Here is a 26316-nt window from a genome sequence, read left to right on the forward strand (position 1 = left end):
AAGGGTAAAAATATTTTAAAAAAATGGCAGCCAGTTTTCTCTCCAATCCAACCACCTTCCTCCCATCATCATCTTCCTTAACCTCTCACAAACACACACTCAAGTGCAAACCAGTCATGTGTAGATTACCAAACTACCCTCCACATATCTCCAAGAGAAGCCTATCTATAAACCTTACTTCTCTTTTCTTATTGTCCTTAACTGGAAATGCCAATGCTGCCATTTTAGAGGCTGATGATGATTTGGAACTCTTGGAGAAGGTCAAGCAAGATAGAAAGAAAAGAATTGAAAAACAAACTGTTCTTAATTCTGCCAATAAAGATAAAGGTTAGTTTTCTCATTAATCATTGTCACCTTTACTTATTTCTGTTTATGTAACATTATGCATTATAAAGCATAAAAATTGCATGTGTAAGTTTTAACCCATTTTTATTATTTTATTAAGAGTAAACTGAGGTTTACGTTCCGTTCATGTGGTTTGTCTAAATCTGCGTTTTTAGTCCAATAGTTTCAAATTTGCGATTTTCGTCCCTGTGGTTTCATTACACTAGCAATTAAACCCGAATTCACTAATCCCGTTAAGTCTGGTCGTTAAACCCGTCAGCGTGTCCTTAATGTGAGGGGCAGTTTTGTCCATTTTCTCCCCAAATAAACCCCATTCCTAATTCGCAAGCCACTCAAGTGAGGGGCTGGGGTGTATTTTAGGGGAAAAAGACAAAACTGCCCCTCACGTGAAGGACGTGCTAATGGGTTTAATTACCTGACTTAACAGGATAAGTGATTCGGGTTTAATTGCAAGTGAAATGAAATCACGTGGACGAAAATCACAAATCTAAAACTATTAGACTAAAACCGTAGATTTGAAAAAACCACATGAACAAAAAAACCACAGTTCAAATTGGGTTTTAAACTGGGTTGGTGGGCCCAAACCGGTTTTTTTTACATCTCTAAGCTCAGAGACTATAACATATTAACATATATCAAAATTGTGTTGATTCATGTGACTAATGTAGATAAATGTTTTCAACTAATCATGTTAAACTAAAACAATATTTTAAATCTAGTGCAGAATATCTACAAGATGTTATTTACACACTTAGCAAAGTAGGCCAAGCCATAGAGAACAATGATCTCCCATCAGCTAGTTCCATCCTTGGTCAAACCCCTGACGCTGACTGGCTCAAGAAGGCTAATGCAGCCCTCTCACAGGTCCAATATCTTTTTTCCTATATTATCACGTCGTTTATGCTTCACAGGGTTGTACGTTGTGATTCCACAAAGTATAACCCTCGAAGCATGACAAGCATACTTGACTATTGGTATTTCTACAGTTGAGTTCGAGCCCCGAGGAAAAGGCTGAAGTGGATACATTCAACTCTTCGTTGACTTCTTTGTATTCATCAGGTACATTTGACTATTTGACTTGCGCAATCGATGCCAGTGTTGTAGAACTCGCTACGTGCTAGCGATTAATAATCGAGATTAACTGGATTGGAATTTTTTATGTAACTTTTCAAATATATATATTTAAAGTTTTACGTATAATTTTTCAAGATAAGAATAAATTTTCAAATACTTAAAAGGTTTTGACCAATTTTGAACGATTTTGGGCCATTTCGGATTTTCGGGCGGTTTTGACTGATTTTTAACTGATTTCTGATTGGTCAGCGCTGCCTATAAACGATTTTTACAACACTGATTGATGCATAAAGTATATATATATAATAAAAAGAGAGAGTTTTCTAGGAAGAGTAAGAATAGATCATAGCCATTGGATCATGTTAATCAATGGTTGAAATTTAAATTTACCAAAAACCGTCATAGTTTCCTAGAATTACTCTTTCACCTTTATAACCGACATAGTTTCCTAAAATTATTCTTTCACCATAGGTTATAATGCCACATGCCAAAAATCTATTGGTTCTTACCATTCTTAGGAAACTCCTTATTCTTATTTGAACATTTTCTATATACACACACACATTATTGAATTTATATTTTATGCAGTAACAAAGAATGATATAGAAGGATCAAAATCAGCTTTTGTGGACTCAGCCAGTGCATTTGAGAAGTGGGCAACGTTGACTGGTTTAACTGGTCAACTTAAAGGGCTTTGAGCAAAGAGTAATTTTGAGTTATTTTTATTTTACAATTTAAGGTTTATATGACAAGCAATTTGCTTATATTTAAGTGTGTAACAAGAAACTAAAATTGAACTCTTCAGTTCTTGTATCTTTTTGGTTTTGAAGATACCGTTTTTATCTTACATTCATCGTCGAATTTTTGTCTAGTACGAGATAACATAAACTTGTATAGAAACATTATACCATATAAATTAAGAAAAGAAAAAGAAAACAAGAAAAACCAACTGATGAGTTTGTCAATAATGACAATGACCCTAATATGTTTTCGCGCCCGACCATAGAAATATAGTAAATGGATCCGTTTTGGGCTTAAACATAACCAGAAATCGAAATTTCAGTTTATGAGCTTTTAAAAATATTCGGTTTATTGCTTCAGTTTTACATATTGGGCTTGAAACTTTTAGCTGAAAATTTTTGATCAAAATAATTGGGCTTGAAACTTGTATAGTGGCCAAACTTTGATCTCTTTGTTAGCTAAAACATTATAATATTATTATAATTCGGCTAACTCAATAATTAAATTCTTACAGAGTACTTAAAATTCAAATTTGTACATGAAATTCATAAATTTAATTATTGTAAAACCAAAATTGAACCAAAAGTTTGTTTTTTGAGAGAACATACCAAACCGCTGGTTTTTGTTTAGGTATAATTATTTCAGTTTCATATATACCTATAGAGTAAAGAAACTTTATACTAAAATAAGTACTACAACACTCTTATAAAATCTCAAGTTTATCGTATATTATTCAAATTAAGTATCATAACTATTTACCAGTGAAAATGTTCACCGGATATCAACTTTTCACAAGTATGAGCCTGACAACTTTACGGTATGTAGTTCACACAAGAATATGGATGTTCGCAGTCGGTTAGACCAGTTCTGCCGTGATTTCTAGGTCAAACTAGCAACTATAGTTTTGAAGATTTCAAACCAAACCCGCATGTTTGGCTGGGTCGGCCAAACCATCCAAAACGATGTTTTGACGATTAAAGTTGAATAAAAAGGTAGGCTTAAAAAAGTCGAGTATATGCTTGTTAACTTAAAATAAGCCAATAACTCGATTGAAACGGACTGGTTGTTTTGGTGGTTTTAAAGCATCGCTACTTAAAAAAAGAAAGAAAAAGTAAAAAGAAGTGTGCTTATTGGGCTTAACAACTCATGTTAAGGCCCGTGACTGAATATTGACATTCAATCCAAGTCCAACTATCCAAATACTCACTTTCATGGGCCTAAGGAACATTATCTAAAAAGCCCATTCAGCCCTTTTAATTTGTTTTCTACATCTTGATAGATGGGCTCGGCCCACTCACAATCTTATGTTTGTTTATCCAAATAGACCATAAGAGTTAAGACAAATACCAACAAAAGAAATTTACCAATTATGACGCATTTTCAAATAGTGTAAAAATATGAGATATACACACATCTATTTTTTTTTATTTTGTTTTATGACATGTTTACTTGTATTTTCTTTCACCAACCCGACAACCCCCATTTGACTCAAATGTTAACTATTGATATGCCAATCTTCCCTTTTCATACATATTTGATGTTTAGCTCAGTGAATTAGGTATTCCAGAATTATTAACCCAAACGTTAGGATTTCCCCGTCGTCTCTTTACAATCAATATCACGTTCATACAAGTACATAGCATTTTGCTACATTCTTGTTTTTGGTTCGGTTCTTTGTGTTTAGTTGTTGGCAGTGGCGAAGTTTTGACGAAAACGCGCTCCCCACCGGTTCTAGGTTTGATTTGTTGGATATTTTCGGACGTTTTGTTGTTGTTCTGGGTTCGTTGGATGATCTAGTTCTTGTACAAACAGTCTTGAACTTATTTTTTTTGTATTATCTGAGTTTCTGACAGCTCTTTATTAAACGGGCAATTTATATTACCGAAGAATGAGAGGAAAGTTTAACATCTATATAAGTCTACAAAAGAACTTTAAGTATAAAACCTCAATCTGCAAAAACTAACTAAAAATACTTCTCATGGTATTAATATACTTTTATAGGATTATTGGAGTAGCTATCATAGCTAAATGGCACCTTACTTTTTTTTTTCAAAGTTATTTATTTTGTCTAAACATGAGAAGTGAAAACAATATCATAATTTACTACATTTGCATTTGCTTCGTTGACAACAATATCATAATTTACTTTATTATAAATTGTTCATGCAAAGTTTTATTTTATCCTCTATTCCATAATCAAGAATGGAAGATGATTGAATGTTGAATATAAAGTTACAAAGATATGTGAATAACTTTTAGAGGCTACTTGAAGTGGACAAGGTACCTAACATGTGAACATGTCTCTTCGTCTAGGCCACTTACTTTTAAGGTTATATCATTTCACATTTTCACTCTATTTTTTTTCAAAGGTATGATTGTCATTTTACAAGTGCATGCACTCGTAAGCATACACATATACACACGAAATTTATACCAAAGAAGTCAACTAAACTATGAGTGTCACCGTCTGATTTTCAATTGCAACTTTTTTTTTAAAACTTTAGTCACATAATGTCTAAAGTCTAAACTATGATATTCTTGTAATGCTGGTTTAAGTATACTTTCTTATATTGGAAATGATATTTTATGTTTTTAAAATTTTTATTCGCAACTATGAAGATCACCATAACGTGTATGTATAATCTCTCTATCTAATCTTTTCGTCTCTCGCTTTGTAGTTGACGGCTTCCTTGACACAACGAAACACATATATAGAATATGATTAGAGAGCTATCTCCTGGTAGGTTTTGGTCTTCTTAGTTGTCGATTCATTTAAGGGTGTGCTTATCGTCATCACATACGACATTTGGTTTGACGATGGAACATCATAAATTTTCGGTATCCAATATCTGGAATACTTTAAATATCATTGATTTTAGTGATAAATATCAGATTTTGCCAATATCCATTTAATAAGACACGGGCTTAAGATACGTCGTCGAGATAGAACAAGCAAATAGGAACACCATCCACTGCGACGACATTTTTCAGTTATAACGTCACAAGTTACGACGAAGGCTATCTCCACGACATGTTGTCGAGATAGCCTTTAGAGACAACAAACGCGTTATGCTGTGACAACTGTCGGCGCGATAGCCTTCTTGTGTTTTAGGGTATCCATTTGTATAATCTAAATTAAATAAAGTTGATTGGTATAATATGAACATAATCAATAACATTCATTTAGGACTTTCTTGATTAGTGTTAATATTGACATACTAAGCTGGGATTTAGAAAAAAGATTTGAGACAAAAAGGTAGATTTGTTCATAAAGATGGGTCTATACTATTTAATTAAGGACATTATTTGTGCGGTTCGTACATTAATTTTTATTTAGTTTGTAGGTCCAACTAAATTAGTCTTTGTTTTATGAGATGACAACATGATTGAACTAACAAGTATGAAGAATGAAGAAAGTTAAATGGGTTTGAAAACATAGTTGAGGTGGCTTTCAAGTAATGGAAATGGGGCATTAATGCTAACAGAAAGACCCAACTATTATGTTCATTGCCTTAGCCACTACTTTTTCTATCTTTGTTGTTCCTTTCCCCCATTGTTTTTGGTAGGCCATATTACCTCAAATATCAAACTTGACATGTTAAAATTCTTCAAATCTCTTCTATATCATCATGCTAAAGATGCTCATAGAGTCTTTTCAGGCACATGCAATATAATTTAGTATTTATGTAAATTACATGATGCAAAATCTATTAGGAAATCTTTTATGGGTACGGAAATGAAAGTCATGCATGTCTCCTCCAAGCAAACTGATGAATACTTATTACTTCGGGTCAACTATCTTAAATAAATTTTCATTCAACCAAATGATTTACAATGAAGTGGCAGGTAAACAGGCAACAAAGTTTTGATTCTTATGGGCCGATAAATTGCTATCATGACTTTATGAACTCTATATAGAAGGTCCACGGCATCTGGAGCTAAGTAACCAAAAGTGCCAAAGACAAATGGGATAAACACGTGTTGATTCTCCAAACAAGCTTTCTCGTGTTTAACAACCTTGCCCGACGCCGCCTTCAATATATATGTCCAAAAGTTGCTACTTTTTTTTTTCAAATTTGATTAACAAAAGTTAATAATAATTGGAGAGTGCTATAGAATTGAAGGGCTTGTGTGTGGAGGACTAACCCATCCAATGAATTATTACACCATTATGTTCCACACCGGATGAATAATTACACACTAGATGACACGTAGTATTATTGTTTTTTCTAATTTCTTTTATCAAAATTTTGATAAAAAGACATTATTCTCAACTTATTAGTACGAAGTATTTCTGCTGTTATGATTATGCAACATCCATTTGATGTTGATTTAATGATTTTTGATTTTATATGGTGTATATTACCCTATCTGTTCATGTTTTAATATTCTATTTGAATCAAAAGTGATTTCAAGTATAGATGTAATTTTGGTCTTTTCTAATAGTTTGATCTCTTTTAATTGACCAATTTTCTAATGTTGTAATAAGCTTTATGCACACTGTTTAGATGTAGTCATCGTTTCTTTATGTCGATCCACCTAACTAAAAAACGGCCAACATGAATGCCACACACACCTGCAACTTGTATAGTATGTCTTCATATCGCCATCATCCATATCTTTTTGATCCCGCCCCACTTAGCCCCGATATCTCTCACTCCTTTTCGACCTTGAATCAACCAACTTGTGACCATAACAACTTGACATGACATTGATGTTATAATTACAAGAAACAAAAACATAAAAAACAAGTCAATGTCCTTTATTTACACGTCAAAGAGGACCATACATATATTTTACATGTTTAACATTGTACCCTATGTACAATCATGAAGATTTAGAGCATGTTTGGGATTGAGTTTGAAAAATGCTTATTAGCTTATTGGTGTTTTTAAAAAGTCAATAAGCTGTTTGACAATCACGAAAATCCTTTCTATTTTAGCTTTTTGAAAAGATTAAAAAGCAGTTTTCTAAAAGCCTTAAATCATGGATTTTCAAAATGGCTTTTTGAAAAAGCCAATAAGCCAATAAACATTTTTCAAACATAATCCCAAACATGCTCTTAGTTTCCCATCTCAAATTTATCCTCCAGTTTTGCACTAACGAACCTGAAACTAATCTTGTAAGGCTCATATCATAAAGAGTAGTCGTTAGTCTGGTTGTTTAATTTCAGTGTACTCTTTCTATATAAAAAGATGTTTTAGTTTATCTGATATACACTGAAAATATTATTTACCAATAGTTTTCCTGTTCTTTTAAATTCTATCATGGGTTCGGCTTTAAAAACTAAAATGTTCGTGAATTGTGATTGGTCATGAGTTCATCCTAGCTTGTTGGTAGATGCAATAGACCTAGATGACCTCCTGAGTTGAATATTGGGGTATAATGTGCTTTCATTTTTCATAGGGCTGACAATTGTTTTAAGCGCGTCATTTCTAACATGTTAAGACACGAATTGCCAGCTCTAATTTTTTAGGTATACTGAGAGCATAATAGATTTCTATGTGTGTAGGAGTTGGTGCAATATGGTATACAAAAGGTGTATTCGGAGTTCAATATATAGTTAAATTCGGAGTTCAATATATAGTTGGAACTGTTTATAAAAATCTTGCCATCTTAGCAAGTTAGCACAATCACATGGATAGGTGGTGCATGTGGTCACTGAAGCACCAATAATTCCAAAAAACACTAGCCATTTATTACTCCAGAGACATTGAAAAGGACTTGGGCCAAATAAGTTAACCCAGCCTTTGTCATTTTCACAGTTTTGAACTATCATTTTACTTTTTCTCACTTCAACACACTGCAAAAAACATTTACTTGTTATTGTGATGCATCTGAAACAGCTCTTTTTGTTATTGCTATGTTGTTTGGGAGTTTTATTGCAATAGTATATATATACAGACTTTATGGCATCTATTATGATGGTCAGGGTTATATATTTGCTCGTTCTTTTTACAAATTAAAATTAACTGGTAATCGTGTTAAGAGCACCCGAGGTGGCATTGTAGTGGACTATGAGGAAACAAACCTCCTTGTTGTGGAGGTGAAGTCTGCTTTTGTTTATGCGGGCAGGAAAGCAGACGAGAGAGTGGGTCCCTCCTTTCACACACATATATATACACATACAAATTTAGTAATTTTAATAGGGTTTGTAGAGAGATTTTTTTTCTTTAAGAAAATGAGGTTTTTGAGAAAAATTGGAATTTAGTATGACGGTTTGTGAAAGTTTGTTGTTCTGAGTGCTCTAATTCTACTAGGTAGCAAAAAGAAACTGATTGAAGCAATTAAGTAGCACAAAGTCATATATATTTCCTAAGTGAAAATATTTTATACATATGTTATACAAAAATATTTATGCCAAAGTGCATTATATACAAAGCATTTAGTGAAAGATAATCCAAAACACAATGGAACACATGTATGCTAATAAGTTATTGTTAAAGCTTTTGATTATAAATGTGTAAGAAATGGACAAAAATATCGCCCCCCTAGTACGCTGTACATGGTCCCGGGTCACTAATAATATCATTACTTTTTTACATAATGCTTTTAATTCTAGTTATTATACATAGAGACACGTAAGAGAGATAGACTATTGAACTCAAAAAATCGTATATGACAATAATAGTGTTTAATATCTATAATATATATAAAAGATGACCCAAAAATCCTATGTGTCGCGATGTGGTCGCTCCTCCTTTTATGGAAGTCACCAGATTTCTTGATTTTTAAATAGAGGCCTCTTATTGATTTAACCCAAATTTATGGACATGGGTCTCACCAAACCCATATAGCTTTTAAACGGGTTATAACATCTCATTAAATTAAAAAAATAATGTTATCAAATATTTGATATGAAAATCTTATAAAATAGGAATATACTAAAAATTAATATCCTATTTTATTTTAAAAAAAGATATTATTTATAATTAAGAAACAATTTTACAATAAAGAAAATAAACGGGTAATGGGTATCACCAAACCCAGATAGCTTTTAAATCGGATTATAACATATCATTTATTTGTGAAACCATTTCATCTTAAACCTCAAGTATATTAATTATTAACTTTCTTATAATAAATAAAATTAAAATCCAAATATAAATATATAAATATTAAAAATGAATAATGTAAAACAACCCTCGTAATACGGGGGATAAAATCTAGTGTTATATATTGTTGGAGGTAATTTCCATCTTAATAAGCCTGTCAAGTGTAGGTGATCGGGTTGGAACTATAGGGCCCATGGATTCATTAATATGTAATGAGTTTATGAGGTTGCAATTATGGTTTTATTATATTTGGCAATGCCTTAACTAACAAGTTAGGTTAGTCTATATAAACCAAGATATGCTAGACATTATAGATTATGAAGTTGATGCAACAAAGTTAGGGTTCATCAATAGTCAAACCGAGTTAAGCTTTGAAAGTTGTAATCAGTTTTTTGAGTAATATTTTCTGATCAATATAAACAAGAGTTATTCATTTAGTTCTTGTTTGGTTATCAATCCGGAACTTGATATATAATGGGCTTTTACCAACCAGCTCTATCTCTACCCTAATGTCACTCTCTTCCTCATCTTCTTTATATATATTACTTTATGAATCACACCATGAAGGCTCTAGCTACATCATATTGTAATAACCATATACACACTCCATATCACTCTCTTTCAAGATTACCAACTTTTTACAAATTCTGGTGATCATCGAGAACACTTTCCCCTAGTCGGCGAGCAATCCGCGATAGCCTCCCTCAATTCGTGTCCTCATCTATCTCTAACATCCCATAATAACTCTTTGAGTCACCTTGGGTAATCTTGCAATTAGAGATATGATGCCTTTGTCAGCTATTTCTACTTGGTTCTCTATTATAACATCATCACCACTTCAACCACAAAACTGTGAAACTGTATAAGGTAGAGGACATCATGATGGTCATAAAGTGGGATTTGTGTGTGATATGATGAGATGTGATGATATGTCAAAGTCAAGACCTGTTCCTAGTATTCACAAGGCTTTTGAGTGTAGTCAAATGTATATTAACATCACTAGAACTTTTTTCCTATATGTTTTCTCCTATTTATAAGTGGAGAAGGCTTGTAACAAAATGTTTTGGTTTATGGAACCTTGTTGATCTATGGATGGAAAATAATTAATGTTGGAAAAATTATATATGATTATGGATTAACATAATGTTTATTAACTTTTGGAAAAGTTGATAATGGTGGATTCTTTTTATTTTTATGTTTTTCAATAACTTTTGAATTGAAAACAAATATGTATGTATATAGGCATATGAAGGTATTTTGATTTTTTTCTAAAGAAGTTGTTCATATGCACATTTGCATCCTTGTATAGTAGTTTTGATTGTTGGTTTATTTGGCAAATAAATCATTTTTACATTGAGAATTAATTATCAAAATAGACATGTTTATTCTAAAATTCTTCAAGATAGAAAAAAGAAATATTTCTTAATCATTATTGGCATAATAAATCAGATGTTGACACATAACCTCTTGGCACCGCAGAGCATGACATGTTTTCATTCAAAACTGACTTGGAAGCACCATGACACATGTCTTAACTTGGCAATAAAGATGCCTAAACGTTAACAAACAGACTATGCAAGTGAATACAAAGGTGCGCCAATAGGCCCTTCCAAGCACCTTCCTTGCCAAAGGTGCGCCAATAGGTGCGTCAATAGGCCCTTCCAAGCACCTTCCTAAAGATGCGCCAATAGGTGCGCCAATAATCCTAAAGATGTCTGTCATGAATACAAAGGTGTGCCAATAGGCCCTTCCAAGCACCTGCCTTGCCAAGATAATCAAGGCTAGGGAGGTGTCATGCCAGCACCTATCATGCACCTATATAGCCTTGCAGATAAGACACCCGCATAGGCCTTTTATTCAGTTTTAGATACCACTGTAGTACAGTTGAGACACGTGGCATGATAAGGTGTTGCCAATTTTTGTATGAAGTGCTTCTTGGGCTGCACTGGTGTCTAACGGTGCACATATGTCACCAAACATCACATTTTACTGTTGCGTTACAGGGGTTGGGAGGTAGATTTGGGGGGGGGGGGGGGGTAACATGTGATAAGGTTGGATTTTGTTTATTCCAATAAATAAATTAGTCATTGAGGACTAAACTTAAAAAAATATATTTTAAACTTTATAACTAACTCAAATCTTTAACCATTTTAAATCCACACAAATTTTCATCTTCGACTTTTTTACGTTCTACTTCTTCACTTTCAAACATTCTTAACCATCCTCCTACTATTCCGTCGTGAATCCTTCGAACCCAAACTAACCATTTTTCAAAAACCATTATTCGAACGACTCAAACAACTCATTGAAGTATCAATCGCTAAATGGACGAAAGCAACATCATCCAATGATTATGTCTCATCACAACCCACTCCATATTCACGTTCTCATATCAATCTTAATGACACGGATGGTGAATGTGATCTCCTTGTGGAACCGGTTCGTACAACTAGAAGAGATAAAATCAAAACAAAAAACAAACCCTCATGTTCATGCTTAATCAATGTGGAGTTCAAATTGAAAATTAAAAATCTAGATTTGAAGATTGATTGAATACTCGGGCTGAATGAATAAACACCGACGACTCGAATAAAGTGACCTATGCTTATTATGTCATAACGAAGGGCTTGGGCATATCGTTAATTACTATGAAGATTATGGTTCAATTAATCAAGTTTTTATTACCAAGATAGCGTCAGGCCCGGGTCTTGGCCACTTCGAAATCATAAAACAACAGTTAGAAGTCATTGTTCTAGTTGGCATTGAAACAAAAACTTGAGGTGGTGTTCAACGACACAAATTCCCAAGCTCAGTCTCTCAAGTACTGTCTTGAGTCTTGATGGACTGATACTCTTTTGCTCATACTATTATTTTTTACGCATTTATGTTGCTTGATTTATCTCATGAGAAGTTTGGAAAGACCGCAATTCCATTGTTCATGACAATGAAAAGCTCATTTGTTAGGAAGAGCTATTATTCATAATATACAAAATATACTTTATTTCCCACTTGGGCTATTTGATAGCCTGTTAACAGTTATTAAGAGGCCACCTCTTAATGGTTAAGAGGTAGCCTTAAGTCAGAATGGTTAAGAGACTACCTTTTAATGGTTACCTCTTAATGATTGTTAAAAGGCTATCAACATTACTTTCTTTATTGAGTAATGTGGGGAGGGGGGGGGGGGGGTTCAAAAACGTCCTCTTATCACAACTTGAACAAGATTCATTGTTAGCAAGAAGATGGAGTCGATCCAATCCAACCACAACCAACTGGTTGAATATATGCTTTTCTGGTTCTATTGGGTTAGTGTTAAGTAGGTGATTTGGGCCTCTATCGAGAGGGAAGTATGGTTAAAACTAGTTTCTTTCTTGTGAGTTGCTATCAATGTTGTCCGTTGAGGTGAAGTGGTTGGAGAATAGACAACGAGAGAGAATAAATAATAGAGTTAGATTTTTAGTCTTCATATTTGGTTTACAAACATATCCTAATATTTTAGATCTGTTTCTGAATATGGGATAAGGGGATGTATAAGTGTGTTTTTTTCTGAAAATGGGGGTAAGGGTGATGTTTGTTTACAAACATATCGTTTGTTGTTTTCCATGCAAATCCATTTGTACATTTTCAATCAAACGGCATTGCAATAAATTTTAAAAATTAATATTTTCAAATTTTTTTTTCCTTTTTAACGTCAAAGGCTCAAACCATAGTTACCGAATTTGCTAGAAGACCCGCGAATTGCGAATTGGTTCGTGATGAACCGAAACGAAATTCACTGCGTACCGGTTCGCTCCGGTGCGGCGTACCAAACGAATGAATTCGGTGTTCCAATTCGCTCCAATACGCTGTGTCAATTTCTGCCGGAGATGCTGCCGTTTTTTCCGGTAAAAGAGGAAGGTGGAAGAGAAGAGGCGGCTGCATCTGTGTGGTGTTATTTTAGGTCTTTATAACTTTAGTGAATTTGACATTTTACCCTAATCTTTCACTAGTTTATATTTAATCCCTAAAGTTTATAAAATTTACCTAAAAACAATTAAATATGTAAAATTAGTTTGTTTATTTTAACAATTAGCCCATTCTATTTTCACTAGTTTACATTTGATCCTTAAAGTTATATATTTATACATAAAAGACAGAATTACAAATTTTGTCCTTTAAAATAAGTCGAATTACGGTTCGTGTCCTTTGTTAAGTTTCCTTGCAGGCGGTGTACTTTAAACTTTTTTTTCCTACAAGTTTTGTCCTTTACGCTAACTGGGTTAGAAAAAGTCAGTTAAATGCCCTCACGTGAGACGCATGTGAGGGCATTTTTGTCTTTTCGTCTACCCTGCAACTTCATCATCATCTTCTTCTTCTTCATTTTTTGCATATCTCAATCAAAACCCTAAAATCATCTTTAATATGTCAAAATCAAATTACAGTCTCCAACCTCCCGTCACCGTCTTCCCCACTCAACTGCCGCCACCGTCTCCCAGCTCCAACGACGCCACCGTTGGGACTGGGTGCCGGAGGTGGTTTCTTGGCCGGAATTTGGTCGGCCGGAGCTGGAGATTTGGTGTAAACTATGTTTGGCTCATCGGATCTGTGATTGTAAGCAACACCCACATCAGGTCTTGAATGACTCTTGCTTTTGCTGATGCAAACGCCCATTTTTGGATCGAAATTGAGATACCCAGATAGGGTTTTGGTGGAATTGAGTACAAGAAAATGATAACCCAGCTTAAAGGTGGGATTTTTATGGTTATTTAATTTGTGGAAGAAGAGACGAAAGAACGTGGGTAGCTTGTAGTTGGAATCCTGAATTGAATAATCAAAGAATCAATCCGGACGCGTTTGTTTATTGGTTTGAATGGATTTGACTTGAAGAGGATTATTGTCTACATGTGAAATGGAAAGAGGGCTACCACCATGAAAGTGATAGCAAAGCAATCACCCACCCAGTCCCATGTGAAATGGAAAGAAACAACCTCCGGCACCCAGTCCCAACGGTGGCGTCGTTGGAGCTGGGAGACGGTGGCGGCAGTTGAGTGGGGAAGACGGTGACGGGAGGTTGGAGACTGTAATTTGATTTTGACATATTAAAGATGATTTTAGGGTTTTGATTGAGATATGCAAAAAATGAAGAAGAAGAAGAAGATGATGATGATGAAGTTGCAGGGTAGACGAAAAGACAAAAATGCCCTCACATGCGTCTCACGTGAGGGCATTTAACTGATTTTTTCTAACCCAGTTAGCGTAAAGGACAAAACTTGTAGGAAAAAAAAGTTTAAAGTACACCGCCTGCAAGGAAACTTAACAAAGGACACGAACCGTAATTCGACTTATTTTAAAGGACAAAATTTGTAATTCTGTCTACATAAAAAGTATAAATTACCATTAGATATATAATTATGTTTAAATAGTTATTTTTTATTTGGGTATATCGAACCGAACTACATGGTACACCGTACCGGTTCGTACCAAAATGAACCTACCCCCCTTCATACCGAATACGCTACCTTTAGCGAATTGCGTACCCGAACCACGTACCCGTACCGGAGCGAACAACGAATTAGGTAACTATGGCTCAAACATCCAGAATCAGTTGGCAAATAAATTGCCCTTTTGTAAGGCCAATATTCTATATTGTTTTTAGGATTGTGTATGTTATTTTAGTTTGCTTTTAGTCGACGTATTACATACTCGGTATGTTTATTTTGTACGTTTATTTTGTAAGTATTGAAGAAATGGGGACCCTATAAAAGGGCCACTTAACCATTTCTCCAAATCTCTCCAACTCATTACAACTCTTTTTCACAACTTCCAGGAAATAAAGTTCTCTTCATATTTTCTTCTTCTTCCTCCTTAATTTCAAGCAAATAAACCAAACAAACTAAGATCCGAGATCCGAGTGTTGTTGGTGATTTTCGCTAACCAATAACACGGATTGATCCGAGTAAAGTTGTTAGATCCATTCTTGAGGACCTACACCTTTCATCCGAAAAACAAAACGTGATGATACGATCCACCCACCTAACTAGGAGAAACTCACAACTTACCTTTGTACCAATTGGCCTTTGGAATTAGAGCATTTCTTTAAACGCGATTTTTCATACACTCAACACTACTCTTATTAATCTACATATATTTATTATGGAACTAGATCAAAACTTTAATCACATTGATATAAACACTTATACATCTCACCTTAGAGCACCTGCATCGCTCTATCCTGCCTTCACCCTCACAATCTCGCCCGAAGCTTGTCTACAGAGCCGGACACCATGCCACAATGCGGCTTTGTGCCACCTGCTCTTCCTTGTCTTGCCATCTAAACCAGACGGCCTTCACATGGGACGCGTTGGAGATGCTCTTAACTCCGCCAAGAAACATTTTCATATTTTATTTGAGTAAGTTTGTTGGTTTGGTAAATATTATTATTCAAGTTAATGACTTGCCTAGAGAGTTTGTGCCGGTTAATTAGGTGCATGGATCAGGGCCCGCAGGCACTGTCTGAACCTACCTTTTGCTATAAGGCTGAGGGGTGTGGGGGGCGCTAGAAAGGGCGCAAGAGGCCAGCCGCTCGCGCCCCGGGGCGCGAGCACCACACCACCGAGGCGCGAGAGGGTCGCAAGAGGGGCGCGAGCGCGAAAAAAGAGGCAGGCGCAAGGGGGTTAGCGGGACCTGTGGGGCGTAAATGGGATTGGGAATGGTGAAAAGAGCCGTTTGAATGGTGAAAATGAGCCGTTGGCTCTTTGTTTAATAAAAAAAAAAAATTTATTTACTCTATATATATCTATATCAAATACAAACCATCCAACATAATAAAACATACAATTTTCTCTCTATTAAACCTATATCAAACCCAAACCAACACCAATATCACATACCAATATCACATGGCTGGAAATTGGTACCCAAACCTAGATTCAGATTACAGTTACGACGATTTATGGTCGGCACCGGACCAAGCGATGTTTTATTCGGGGTCGCAACAACCATCCGGCTTTCAACCATCCAACATACAACCGTCTCCTAACTTTGTAGTTCCGGAGACACAAGAACCAGAAGGTGAAGCTGCGGGACAAAGAAGACGCGTCCACCGGAAAAAACAAGTTGCAACGGACGGGTCGGGTTCGGCTTCGACCGGAAGGACGAAACGGAAAATCACTCCGTGGTCATCGGATGAGAAGGAAGCCCTGTGTCGGGCTTGGATAGTCACTTCTGAGGATCGGCGTTGCGGTAATTGTTTTAACGTTTTTAAAAATGATTTTTAATAAAAAAGTTAAATAAAAAAGTTAAATGACTTACAAATTTATTTATGCATTTTGCAGCGGACTACCAAAAGAGCAAGATCTTTTGGACAAAGGTTAGGGAGACGTTCTATTCACTCGTTGGGAGTACAGAGCGGAACGCCGATATGATTTCGGGTCGGTGGACCGAAATCAGAAAATTTGTCGGCTTGTTTACTAATCTGTTCAACAGGAACGCCGGTCGTATGAGACCAAGTGGCAGTGACGATTTGGCGGTTTATAATTTCACTGTCGAAGAGTGGAAGCAGGAGTGCCTGCGGAGGTATGGGACGGTGAAGACGTGGGACGATGTAAAGGTGTGGGAGAGGTTGAGAAGGTGTTCTAAGTGGGTTAAGCTGGTGGCGCCGGACGTTGATGCGGAAGTAGGGCCGAAACGGACTAAAACTAGTTCGTCTGGAGCGTACAGCACTTCCGCCGGGTTGGATTCGACCTAAACGTTGCGGGGGAGGAAACGTCTTCACCGCCGAGGAGGCGGCCATTGGGAAGGGACGCCAGGGGCAAAAAACCGGCTGAGGGGGAAGCCGTAAACATCAACGATCTTGTTGAATCCCTCAATAAATTCAACAAAACCATGGAGGTGGTCTCTAATGACAAAAAGGAGAAAAAAAGAATGAGAGATTTGGAATTCCTTACAAGAGACTTCAGTAACCTAAATCCGGTCGACCAAATGCTGATGGAAAAACAAAAGGAACGTATCCGGAAGAGGTTGATCGAAGAAGACCAAGCCGAAGAATAAGAATAATGTTTTTTTTAGTACTTTAATTTTTTTTTAGATATTAATGTGTTTTTTTAATTAATGTGTGTTTTTTTAAATAATTTATGAGTTTTTTTAATAATACGTTTTTTTAATACATTTATAAAAAAATAAAAAAAAAACCGCTCGCGCCCCTCCACACCATGCCCCGGGGCGCGAGCACCACTACCAACACTCATCTTATCAAGTTTCTCTCTCTGCCACACGTCACAATATTATTGGCTGGCGCCCCCACTCGCGCCCCCTCTCGCGCCCCCCACACCCTTCAGCCTTAGGCTGAGGGGTGTGGAGCGTGAGAAAGGGCACAAGAGGACAGCCGCTCGCGCCCCGGGGCGCGAGCACCACACCACCGAGGCGCGAGAGGGGCGCGAGCGCAGAAAAAGAGGCAGGCGCAAGGGGGTTCGCGGGACATGTGTGGCGTTTAGGGCTTGGGGAATGGTGAAAAGAGCCGTTTGAACACTTAAATGAGCCGTTGGCTCTTAAATTTAAAAAAAAAAAAAATTTTCTACTCCTATATATTACCCATTTTATACAACACTTTAACACAACTTCAAAAAACACCAAACTTACCCATTTCTTTATACAACACTTCCTATATATTACCCATTTCTTTCAAACTTTTTTAAAAAAACCTTTACAAAATCCTATATAATACCCCTAAATCAACCCATTTTTACCATATCAAACACAACTTCAATCTCCAAACAACCCATCGTCCCATTTTTTTTTTTAAAATTATGTCGTCGTACTCGTCTGATTCCGACTCCTCCGAAGAGGATGATTTGCTTTTCATGTAGGGGGAGTTTTGACCGCAACCGTGGTCAATCTCTTGCAAAATCAAGCCCATCAACCCCGACTCCCGAGGGTTAGAGCACCACCTCGTGATCGTGATCGATCGGGTGCTAACGATACTTTGATGAGGCATTATTTTAGCCCTCAACCGGTATACGCGGAGTCGGATTTTCGAACTCTTTTTCGAATGAGCAGACAATTGTTCACGCGTATAGGGAGGATGCTAGGGGTCTTCCCGGTTTTACCCCTCTTCAAAAATGCACGGCTGCTATCCGTCAATTAGCGTACGGCATCTCGTCGGACGCTTTGGATGAGTATTTACAGATGTCGAAAAGGGTTGCACGTGAATCCCTTCATTTTTTCTGCCAAGGTAAAAAACATTAATTTTACTTTTTATTAAATATTTATTACATTTTGTAATATATATTGTACGTAGGAGTCATATCGACTTACGCTCGGAGATATCTGCGTAAACCTACAACGTATGACATCCAACGCATATATGAGGTGCACGCAGAAAAACATGGTTTTCCTGGGATGCTAGGTAGCATCGATTGTACGCATGTTGGATGGGCTATGTGTCCAACAGCCTGGCGAGGTCAGTTCCACCGTGGTGATCATGAAGGGCCGACCCTCATACTTGAGGCGGCGGTGTCACAGGATCTTGTATTAGATTAGTTTTATTATTAAATATTATTGTTTGTTTAATTTTTAGTATGTTTTTTTTTTATTATGAATTTTCAAAAAAATGTGTGTTTTTTTAAATAATTTTTGAGTTTTTTTAATAATACGTTTTTTTACTATATTTAAAAAATAATAAAAAAAAAAAACCGCTCGCGCCCCCTCTCGCGCCCCTCCACACCATGTCCCGGGGCGCGAGCACCACTACCAACACCCATCTTATCAACTTTCTCTCTCTGCCACACGTCACAATATTATTGACTGGCGCCCCCACTCGCGCCCCCCACACCCCTCAGCCTTAGCTCTTTGGATCCTATCCCATTTTCTCTATTACTAATTTCCCCTTTCTCTCTCCCTCATATATATATACATTATATATCTATATATGTTTCTTCATCTCTTTCTTCATCTATAAATAGAAACATCTTGAAACAAGAAACCACTGTAGTGATCACCCAGCTTCAACACTCACCCACAAAGTTTTTCTAACCTTTGGATCCAAGAGTGTGTGTGTGTGTGTGTGTTAGAAAGATGTCAAGCAGCAGCTGCATAGATGTATCTGAGCAACTCCGTTATATACCTTGTAACTTTTGCAATATTGTTCTTGCGGTACACACTTATCTATGTTAATCTTTTTTTTATGTGGTTTGTGTTATCTTTAAAGAGTTTGGAAAAATAAAAAGAAGAATAAGAAGAAGATGATGATGAGTTCTTGCATAATTTGAGGGCTCTAAAATGCTAAAAATATCTTCATATGAAATCAAGATTTATTTTTCAATTTGGATGCACACACAAACTTAATACAGTCAAGTCTTCTTCTTCTTCTTCTTCTTAACTTTAAATATCTTAAATCTTTACTCATCTCTCACACACACATACACACACAAGAGCTAAAGAGTACAGTACTTGAGTGACTAATATCAAGGACAAAAATCATTCGATTCTTTTCTTTCCTTGTGGAGATTTTCCATTATCTAACACAATTGATTCAAATCTTGACCAAATTAAAGGGTTCATAATTAGCACCCTTAAGTATCATTGCATGTGACTACTCCTTAAAAGACTAGGGTTATTATACACATGTTCAAGAAAATTTTAAAGATCTTATCTTTAAAGATTCTTCCTCGATCCATTGTTTCTTGGTTCCTTTATTTTGATCTTTATGTGTTTTCAAGAGTTTTAATTGGCTTTAGTCCTTAAAAATTTGATCTCTAGTAGTTCAACACACACTTGATCTTACATCTATTACTCAAGGTTCAGTCTTTAAGGGTTCTTGATCATAAAGTTTTGATCTTGGAACCCTAAAAGTGTTGTTTTAGATTTTATGAGTTATGACCAAATTGGATGGTCAATTTGTGTTCTTGATTGTGTTTCTGAAATGGGTGTTCTTGATTTGGAGGTAATAATTGATGTTTTGTTAAAATGCAGGTGAGTGTACCATGCAGCAGCTTGTATGACATAGTGACAGTAAGATGTGGACACTGCACCAATCTGTGGTCAGTGAATATGGGTATGGCTCCTGCCTTTCAGACTCTCCCAAATTCCAATCCCACCTCCCAAGATTCAACTTCTCCTCACCATGATCAGGTGACTTTTAATTTAATTACACTATAACATAAGTACTTAATTAACCCTAGTTAATTTTGATCAATTTCTTATGTAATCACAACTTGCTTTTTCAAAATTGTTAATTTCAACTTCAAATCTAATAGCAAACAAGCGTAATAAGATTCTACTCATAGTAAAGTTGAGAAGATGAGATAAAGACAAACATTTTCTCTCTGTTAGAAGATGGAACGGCCGTTTGAAAATTGACACCAATTTTTGTTAAATGTGCAATTCGAAACACCAATTTTTGGTCTTTCTTCGGAAAAGACACAAATACAACTCTCATCTACAAAACCAAAGGAAAATAAAGATGAGAATGCAAGTAAAACCAATTTATCTATACTATTTAATACCATTTTTATTTAATATTTTGTAAAATACAAGAAATGGATCAAATTTGATGTGCTTTTCTCTATCTTGCTAAAAGAATACAAATGGGAAGAGTAATTATTTGGCCATCACAACTTCGGTCGTGGGATAGTTAGGAGTTTTTCCGTAGGGTTTCACTCTTTTTGGGGCTTCGAGGTTCGAATCCCGGCTCATGTACACGTTTTGAAATATGCATAACACCATGTAAGAAGAATCGAACTCAGTAATGAAAGAATAAAAGAAGGGTGAAATAACATTAATTATTTGACATGCGACTTTCAAAAGTCAAACTCAAATTCAGATTGGCAAATGCAAATGCCCCGGTGGTGTGGGGTTAGCGCCCCGAGGCGCGAGCGGAGGGGCTCTAGCGCCCCGGTTAGCGCCCCACACCCCTCAGCCTAAGTAGGGTTAGGCATCAGATTTTCAGAACCAGATCATTGAATGTTGTTACTTTTTTAAGAAATTATAAGTACATAGGGATCTAGTTACTCTAGGTCATACATAGGATAATAATCTAAAGACCACACAAATCAGACTGTTTTTCTTCTTTTCAACCTCTTTTTTTTTTGCTGTTACATCATAGATTCAAGAACCCTAACCGCCGTTTTCCATAGGTTTCATTTTTGCGGCCAACATCTGTGTCAAATGCGTCAGTGTTTCTCTCCTTCTTCAATGATATTATATTGTTTTAAAACCCTATTATTATTATATTTTTCTTAATCTTATTTTATGGTCAAAAGTATTATTATTATTAATGGTTTTTATTATATGTTTCTTTGCATCAATATTTTGTTGTTTTCCTTTGCGACCTCTTTCTCTCCCTTCCGAGATTAAAGAGGTGGTGGATATGTTTGGGACACAGCTGACAGCAAATGTCATTCAATTCTGAGGTTTTTTTATTTACTTTTACTTTTCACCAGCTCAAACTAATTCAGTCACTTCAATGTTTATTAGTTCACTTTCCTTGTAATGCTTTTGGCATGCCAATTTTAATATAATTTTTTTCCTTTAAAAAATTAGTTCACTTTCTTCTCTTCCAGACTACAAATTATACTAGTTAGCAGGTTATCTTTAGTTTAACACTTTATAATTTTAGTGCAATAATTAAGCTTATGCTGTATTAATCATCTAAGAGAGTTTAAGTAAAAAGATCGACGAATAACTTGGGAGGTTGCTAGGAATCTACCAATATAAAAAAAACTAGTTTGCTTATTGCACACAATATTGTTGATATTAATCAACTAATAATAATTAATTAAGACTGCATTTTTCTTGATATTTCAGAGAGCTCCAACCCACACTCCTCCAAATTATAGGGTTGATATGGGTTCCTCTTCAAAGTACAATAGCAGGATGCCAGTGAGGCCATCTCCGGTTTCCATAACCACCGATCAAAAGATCAATCGTCGTAAGTTATTCATATACATCCTTGTTACATTAAATGTACAAAAGCTTACTATAACTTCAAGGTTATACAGTAAAGGCACCTGCATAAATTGGTTTTAAAATCAAACAGTGAAACATCCGGTAATAAGATTCGCGGTACTTCGAGTTTAACACCAACTGTTTGCATTTTTCAGCGCCAGAAAAGAGGCAACGCGTTCCATCTGCATACAACCAGTTCATAAAGTAAGAACAATCACATTTAAATTTTGCTTTTAGTATTGAATTACCCTAAAAAATTTATAAAAGTTTCATCTTTTAAAAAAAAAATATTTTTCAAAACAATAAAATGAGATATGGGTATTTGTAGAGAGGAAATCCAGAGGATCAAAGCAAATAATCCAGATATTAGCCATAGGGAAGCTTTTAGTACTGCTGCAAAAAATGTAAGTGGGCATGATGTAAATTTTCTGCATACTTTCTTTTTCTCTGTTTGGTGTCTTTAACAATGTCAAGTACTTGTGTTGTGTTGTGTGACTGTACACACCATCTATTGATTTATTATATTGAGTCTGTAAATTCTCTTGTGATATAGTGGGCACATTTCCCTCACATTCATTTTGGATTGATGCTGGAAGCAAATAATCACCAAGCTAAATTTGATGAGGTATGTTAATTCATGCTTAGTTTCTCAAAATTTTAATTTATTGTTGGACATATCATAATAATTCTAATGAATTCATTTAAACGAATCTTTTGTGTATATTCATACAAAAAGAAGAACCATAAATTGTTTAATTTTTTTATCTAGTAATCCATATTTTTTAAATGTTGAAAACTACTAAACCAGTTTTTTCATGTGTTTCTAATATTTTAATAGTTTGCCTACACGTGTGTAACTTATATACATAAACAGAATTTGTTCATAGGTTTTCTTAATCTTAGAAGAGAAGAACTGACATTATTTTGTGTATATTCATACAAAAAGAAGAACCATAAATTGTTTATTTTTTTATCTAGTAATCCATATTTTTTAAATGTTGAAAACTACTAAACCAGCTTTTTCATGTGTTTTTAATATTTTAATAGTTTGCCTACACGTGTGTAACTTATATACATAAACAAAATTTGTTCACAGGTTTTCTTAATTTCAGAAGAGACGAATAAACATTGCATTTCAATCGTTTTGTTTCGTTTTAAAAGTTTTAAAAATGAAAAAAAAATGAATGACTTATTTTGTTTACGTGTTCCGATAATATTTGGTCTTCCTGCATAGATTTCTCCCATGTATATACTTCAATTTATTGGAATATTGTATGCAGTTTAGTTGTGTGCAAGGATCTGAGAAGCGACCAAGATCGAGGGCTGCCTTGTTCAAGAAATGAGTAAAGTTTGATTTAAAGAGGAAAATCAAAGCAAACCCTCATATATATTTATATTTTGAGCTCAAGAAAGCCATGACCGTAACATGTTGTAAGGACATATATAAATTAGTATTTGGGTCATTTTAAATTGTATTTTACAATCATATGAGTGATGTTATTTGTGTACGTACTTCGTTTGTTGTCAAAAAGTAAGCTAGTTGGCTTGCCTTTGTAACAATCCAAAACTTATTCAGTTGTATTCTTGTGTAGGTAATCACTTAATGATCGATGACAATAATGAAAAAGAAAGACACATATATGTATGTTTCCGTATATATACTAAGTAACTTCAGAAATACGTAAAACAAAATAGTAATCAATAGATCGTTAATTTTTCATCTGTACGTATCACATCAAACGTACTAGTGATAGTTGTTGAAGTTAATTCCCGAACCGAGTTATGGGTCGGGAAGGTGTGGTCGGTTCGAGCTAATAGATCGATCTCATTAATTAATTACTTATTGCAATTAGAGATAATTATCTATTTTATTTATTAGATATTGAGGAATTTTATTTAATGGATAAATAGAAGTTTGTGTTTTATTCTAATTGTAATCGAGCCTCTATATAACCTTAAAGAATTCATGTAAGGGTTAATGGAGAATTGATCAAGTTTTGAGTTATTTTCTTGATTAATAAAATTGATGAGTTGTGCCAAAGTATTCTCCGTGTTTAGTTCTTGTTCGATTAACTAATTCCAATTCGAGTCCTGTGAGTAATACTACTAATAATAATAGTAATGTATTTTTACGCTTTTAATAAGGGGGTGTTTTGGAGTTTCTTATTTTACCTCCTTATAATCTCTTCCATAAGTTAATAAGTTATAACTTAGTAACTTATTAACTTATCTTCTCACAATAACACACAAAAGTAAACACCTTTTAACTTTTCCAAAACTTAATATTTGATAGTTTGTTTAAAATAAGCAATTGAAAATTGAACATCAAACTTTGTATTTGAACTTTTATTAGCAATATTGATGTATGCAAAATTACAAATAAACAATATATTTGAAAGAATATATGCTGTTTTTTTTATTCTAATTTACTGACATTTATAAATTAATAAAGGGAACATTAGACAAAAATTCAAAAGTGTTTGCATTTGAAAATTTGTTTTTGAAATTTCTGTAAAACTAATTGATGGTGCATTTGCTAATAATAAATCAAATATGATATCAGAAAAATAAATCATATACACATAAAATAGTACATAGGTGTTCAATTTGAGGTCTGTTATTCCATGTGTGACCTAAAGCGTGTGTCCTTTAAATATAAAATAAAACTAAAGCATTTATACAAGAATATACGAACTCAAAACTTTTCACACTTAGACGCTTTGTAGCACGTGACATTTCAGTCAGTATTGAAAAGTTTTGTAAAAAATGATATAGTGGTAAAAAGTCCATAACTCTCATGTAATCGTTACCTTCCTCCCTTTCTCACAAAGCGCCTCCCTTCAAAGTTACGTGCATAACTTTGAAACCCATAATTTTAGAGAAGTGGTATAGATGAGAGTTATGGGTCATAATTTTACCCATAAGTACCCCACTTCACATGGTCTAAATAAGTAACCGGTTATGTTACGTCTCATAATTATATAAGTCTAAAATTCTTTATCTGCTTCTTTTATAACCCTTTCGTATGTATAGTTTTAAAATATAATAACTTATGTGAGATATTTAACTTTGAATATATATAGATATTTAACTTCAAACATATTAAATTACTTTACAGTAACTTATATGTAATTCAATAATATATTATCTCCAGATATTGTTTTTTAATTAATTTCTAAATATTCATCACTAGTTATATATTTTTTGTATTTATTCGGCTCGTTTAGTACATGAGTTTCTCTTAGCTAGTTTATAATAAAAGGAAAACAAACAATAAATACTTAAAAAGAAATAAGTTTATAACTATCAGTAACCTACTAGATATAATAAGCATATATAACACGTGAAATTGTGAAGCTGCGTGTCAAACTTTGGTTGAATTATAAGTTTCGATTTTAGGTCTCCTTGTTAGCATCTTTACTCGTATAATAAAATGTACAGAAAATTAATTTACTTTCTGACTTTTAACTGTGCTAATACATACTAAATGAAGTCTATGCTATTTTAGTATGAATTAAAAACGATTCGTCAATCACAAACTACAATTTACTTTATCCTCTTGGTTAGCAGGTAGCCTTCAATGGGTAGTGTGGTTATAAGCATGCCATTATCCTCTAGGAGAAGGTTTATATTTGAATTTTGTTTCACTTGTATCTTATCATATTTAAGGTAATACGAATAGCATAAATTGCGTTTTACTTGATCATGTGAATTTTGTTTCACCGGTTTCTTATCATATTTAAGACAAACTAATACAAAACCAACCAACTTATATGTATAAGTTTTTTTATTATTATTTTTTTAATATAGATGGAAGCATAATGTGTCCTTTAGAATATAGGCTGAGAGTACTACCTTGTATGAATTTAGAAGGTATAAATTACTTGTTTTATTCATATATCAGTTGTCAACTTCTTGTAAGGTTTTCCATAGAGTACTTGCCTTAATACCCATGTTAAATGGCCTTGCTATATTTAGTAAGTGAAGTCATAGCCGTTGATTCAAGGACTTTTTTTTCTTTATTTGGAAAAGTGAGGACAACGTAACTGGCTTATTTAGAAGTTAGTTAAGTTGAACTATTTTTATTATTTGACATTTGAATGGTTGCAATATAAAATAATAACTTAAATTAAAATTCAAACAAAGTTGAAAACCGGGTCAAAATCCTATATCGTATTTGTAA

General features: G+C 34.6%; 2 protein-coding genes across 2 annotated transcripts; both read left to right on the top strand.

Annotated features, from left to right (window-relative positions):
• LOC143570347 (thylakoid lumenal 16.5 kDa protein, chloroplastic-like) lies at window positions 1-2173 on the top strand. Its single transcript, XM_077056020.1, has 4 exons — window positions 1-327; window positions 1070-1209; window positions 1332-1404; window positions 2008-2173. The coding sequence occupies exons 1-4, from the start codon at window positions 24-26 to the stop codon at window positions 2115-2117; spliced, it is 627 nt and encodes a 208-aa protein (XP_076912135.1). The 5' UTR covers window positions 1-23; the 3' UTR covers window positions 2118-2173.
• A 16876-nt stretch (window positions 2174-19049) lies between these two features.
• LOC143570349 (axial regulator YABBY 5-like) lies at window positions 19050-23633 on the top strand. The gene is made up of 7 exons (XM_077056021.1): window positions 19050-19340; window positions 20160-20318; window positions 21993-22116; window positions 22289-22337; window positions 22462-22537; window positions 22687-22758; window positions 23414-23633. Exons 1-7 carry the CDS (start codon window positions 19263-19265, stop codon window positions 23474-23476), a joined length of 621 nt encoding a protein of 206 aa, XP_076912136.1. The 5' UTR covers window positions 19050-19262; the 3' UTR covers window positions 23477-23633.
• Window positions 23634-26316: the final 2683 nt, after the last annotated feature.

Source organism: Bidens hawaiensis, unplaced genomic scaffold (assembly GCF_021521415.1).
Source record: "Bidens hawaiensis isolate Kalapana, Puna unplaced genomic scaffold, B.hawaiensis_p1.1 tig00024894_1, whole genome shotgun sequence".
Lineage (NCBI taxonomy): Eukaryota > Viridiplantae > Streptophyta > Magnoliopsida > Asterales > Asteraceae > Bidens > Bidens hawaiensis.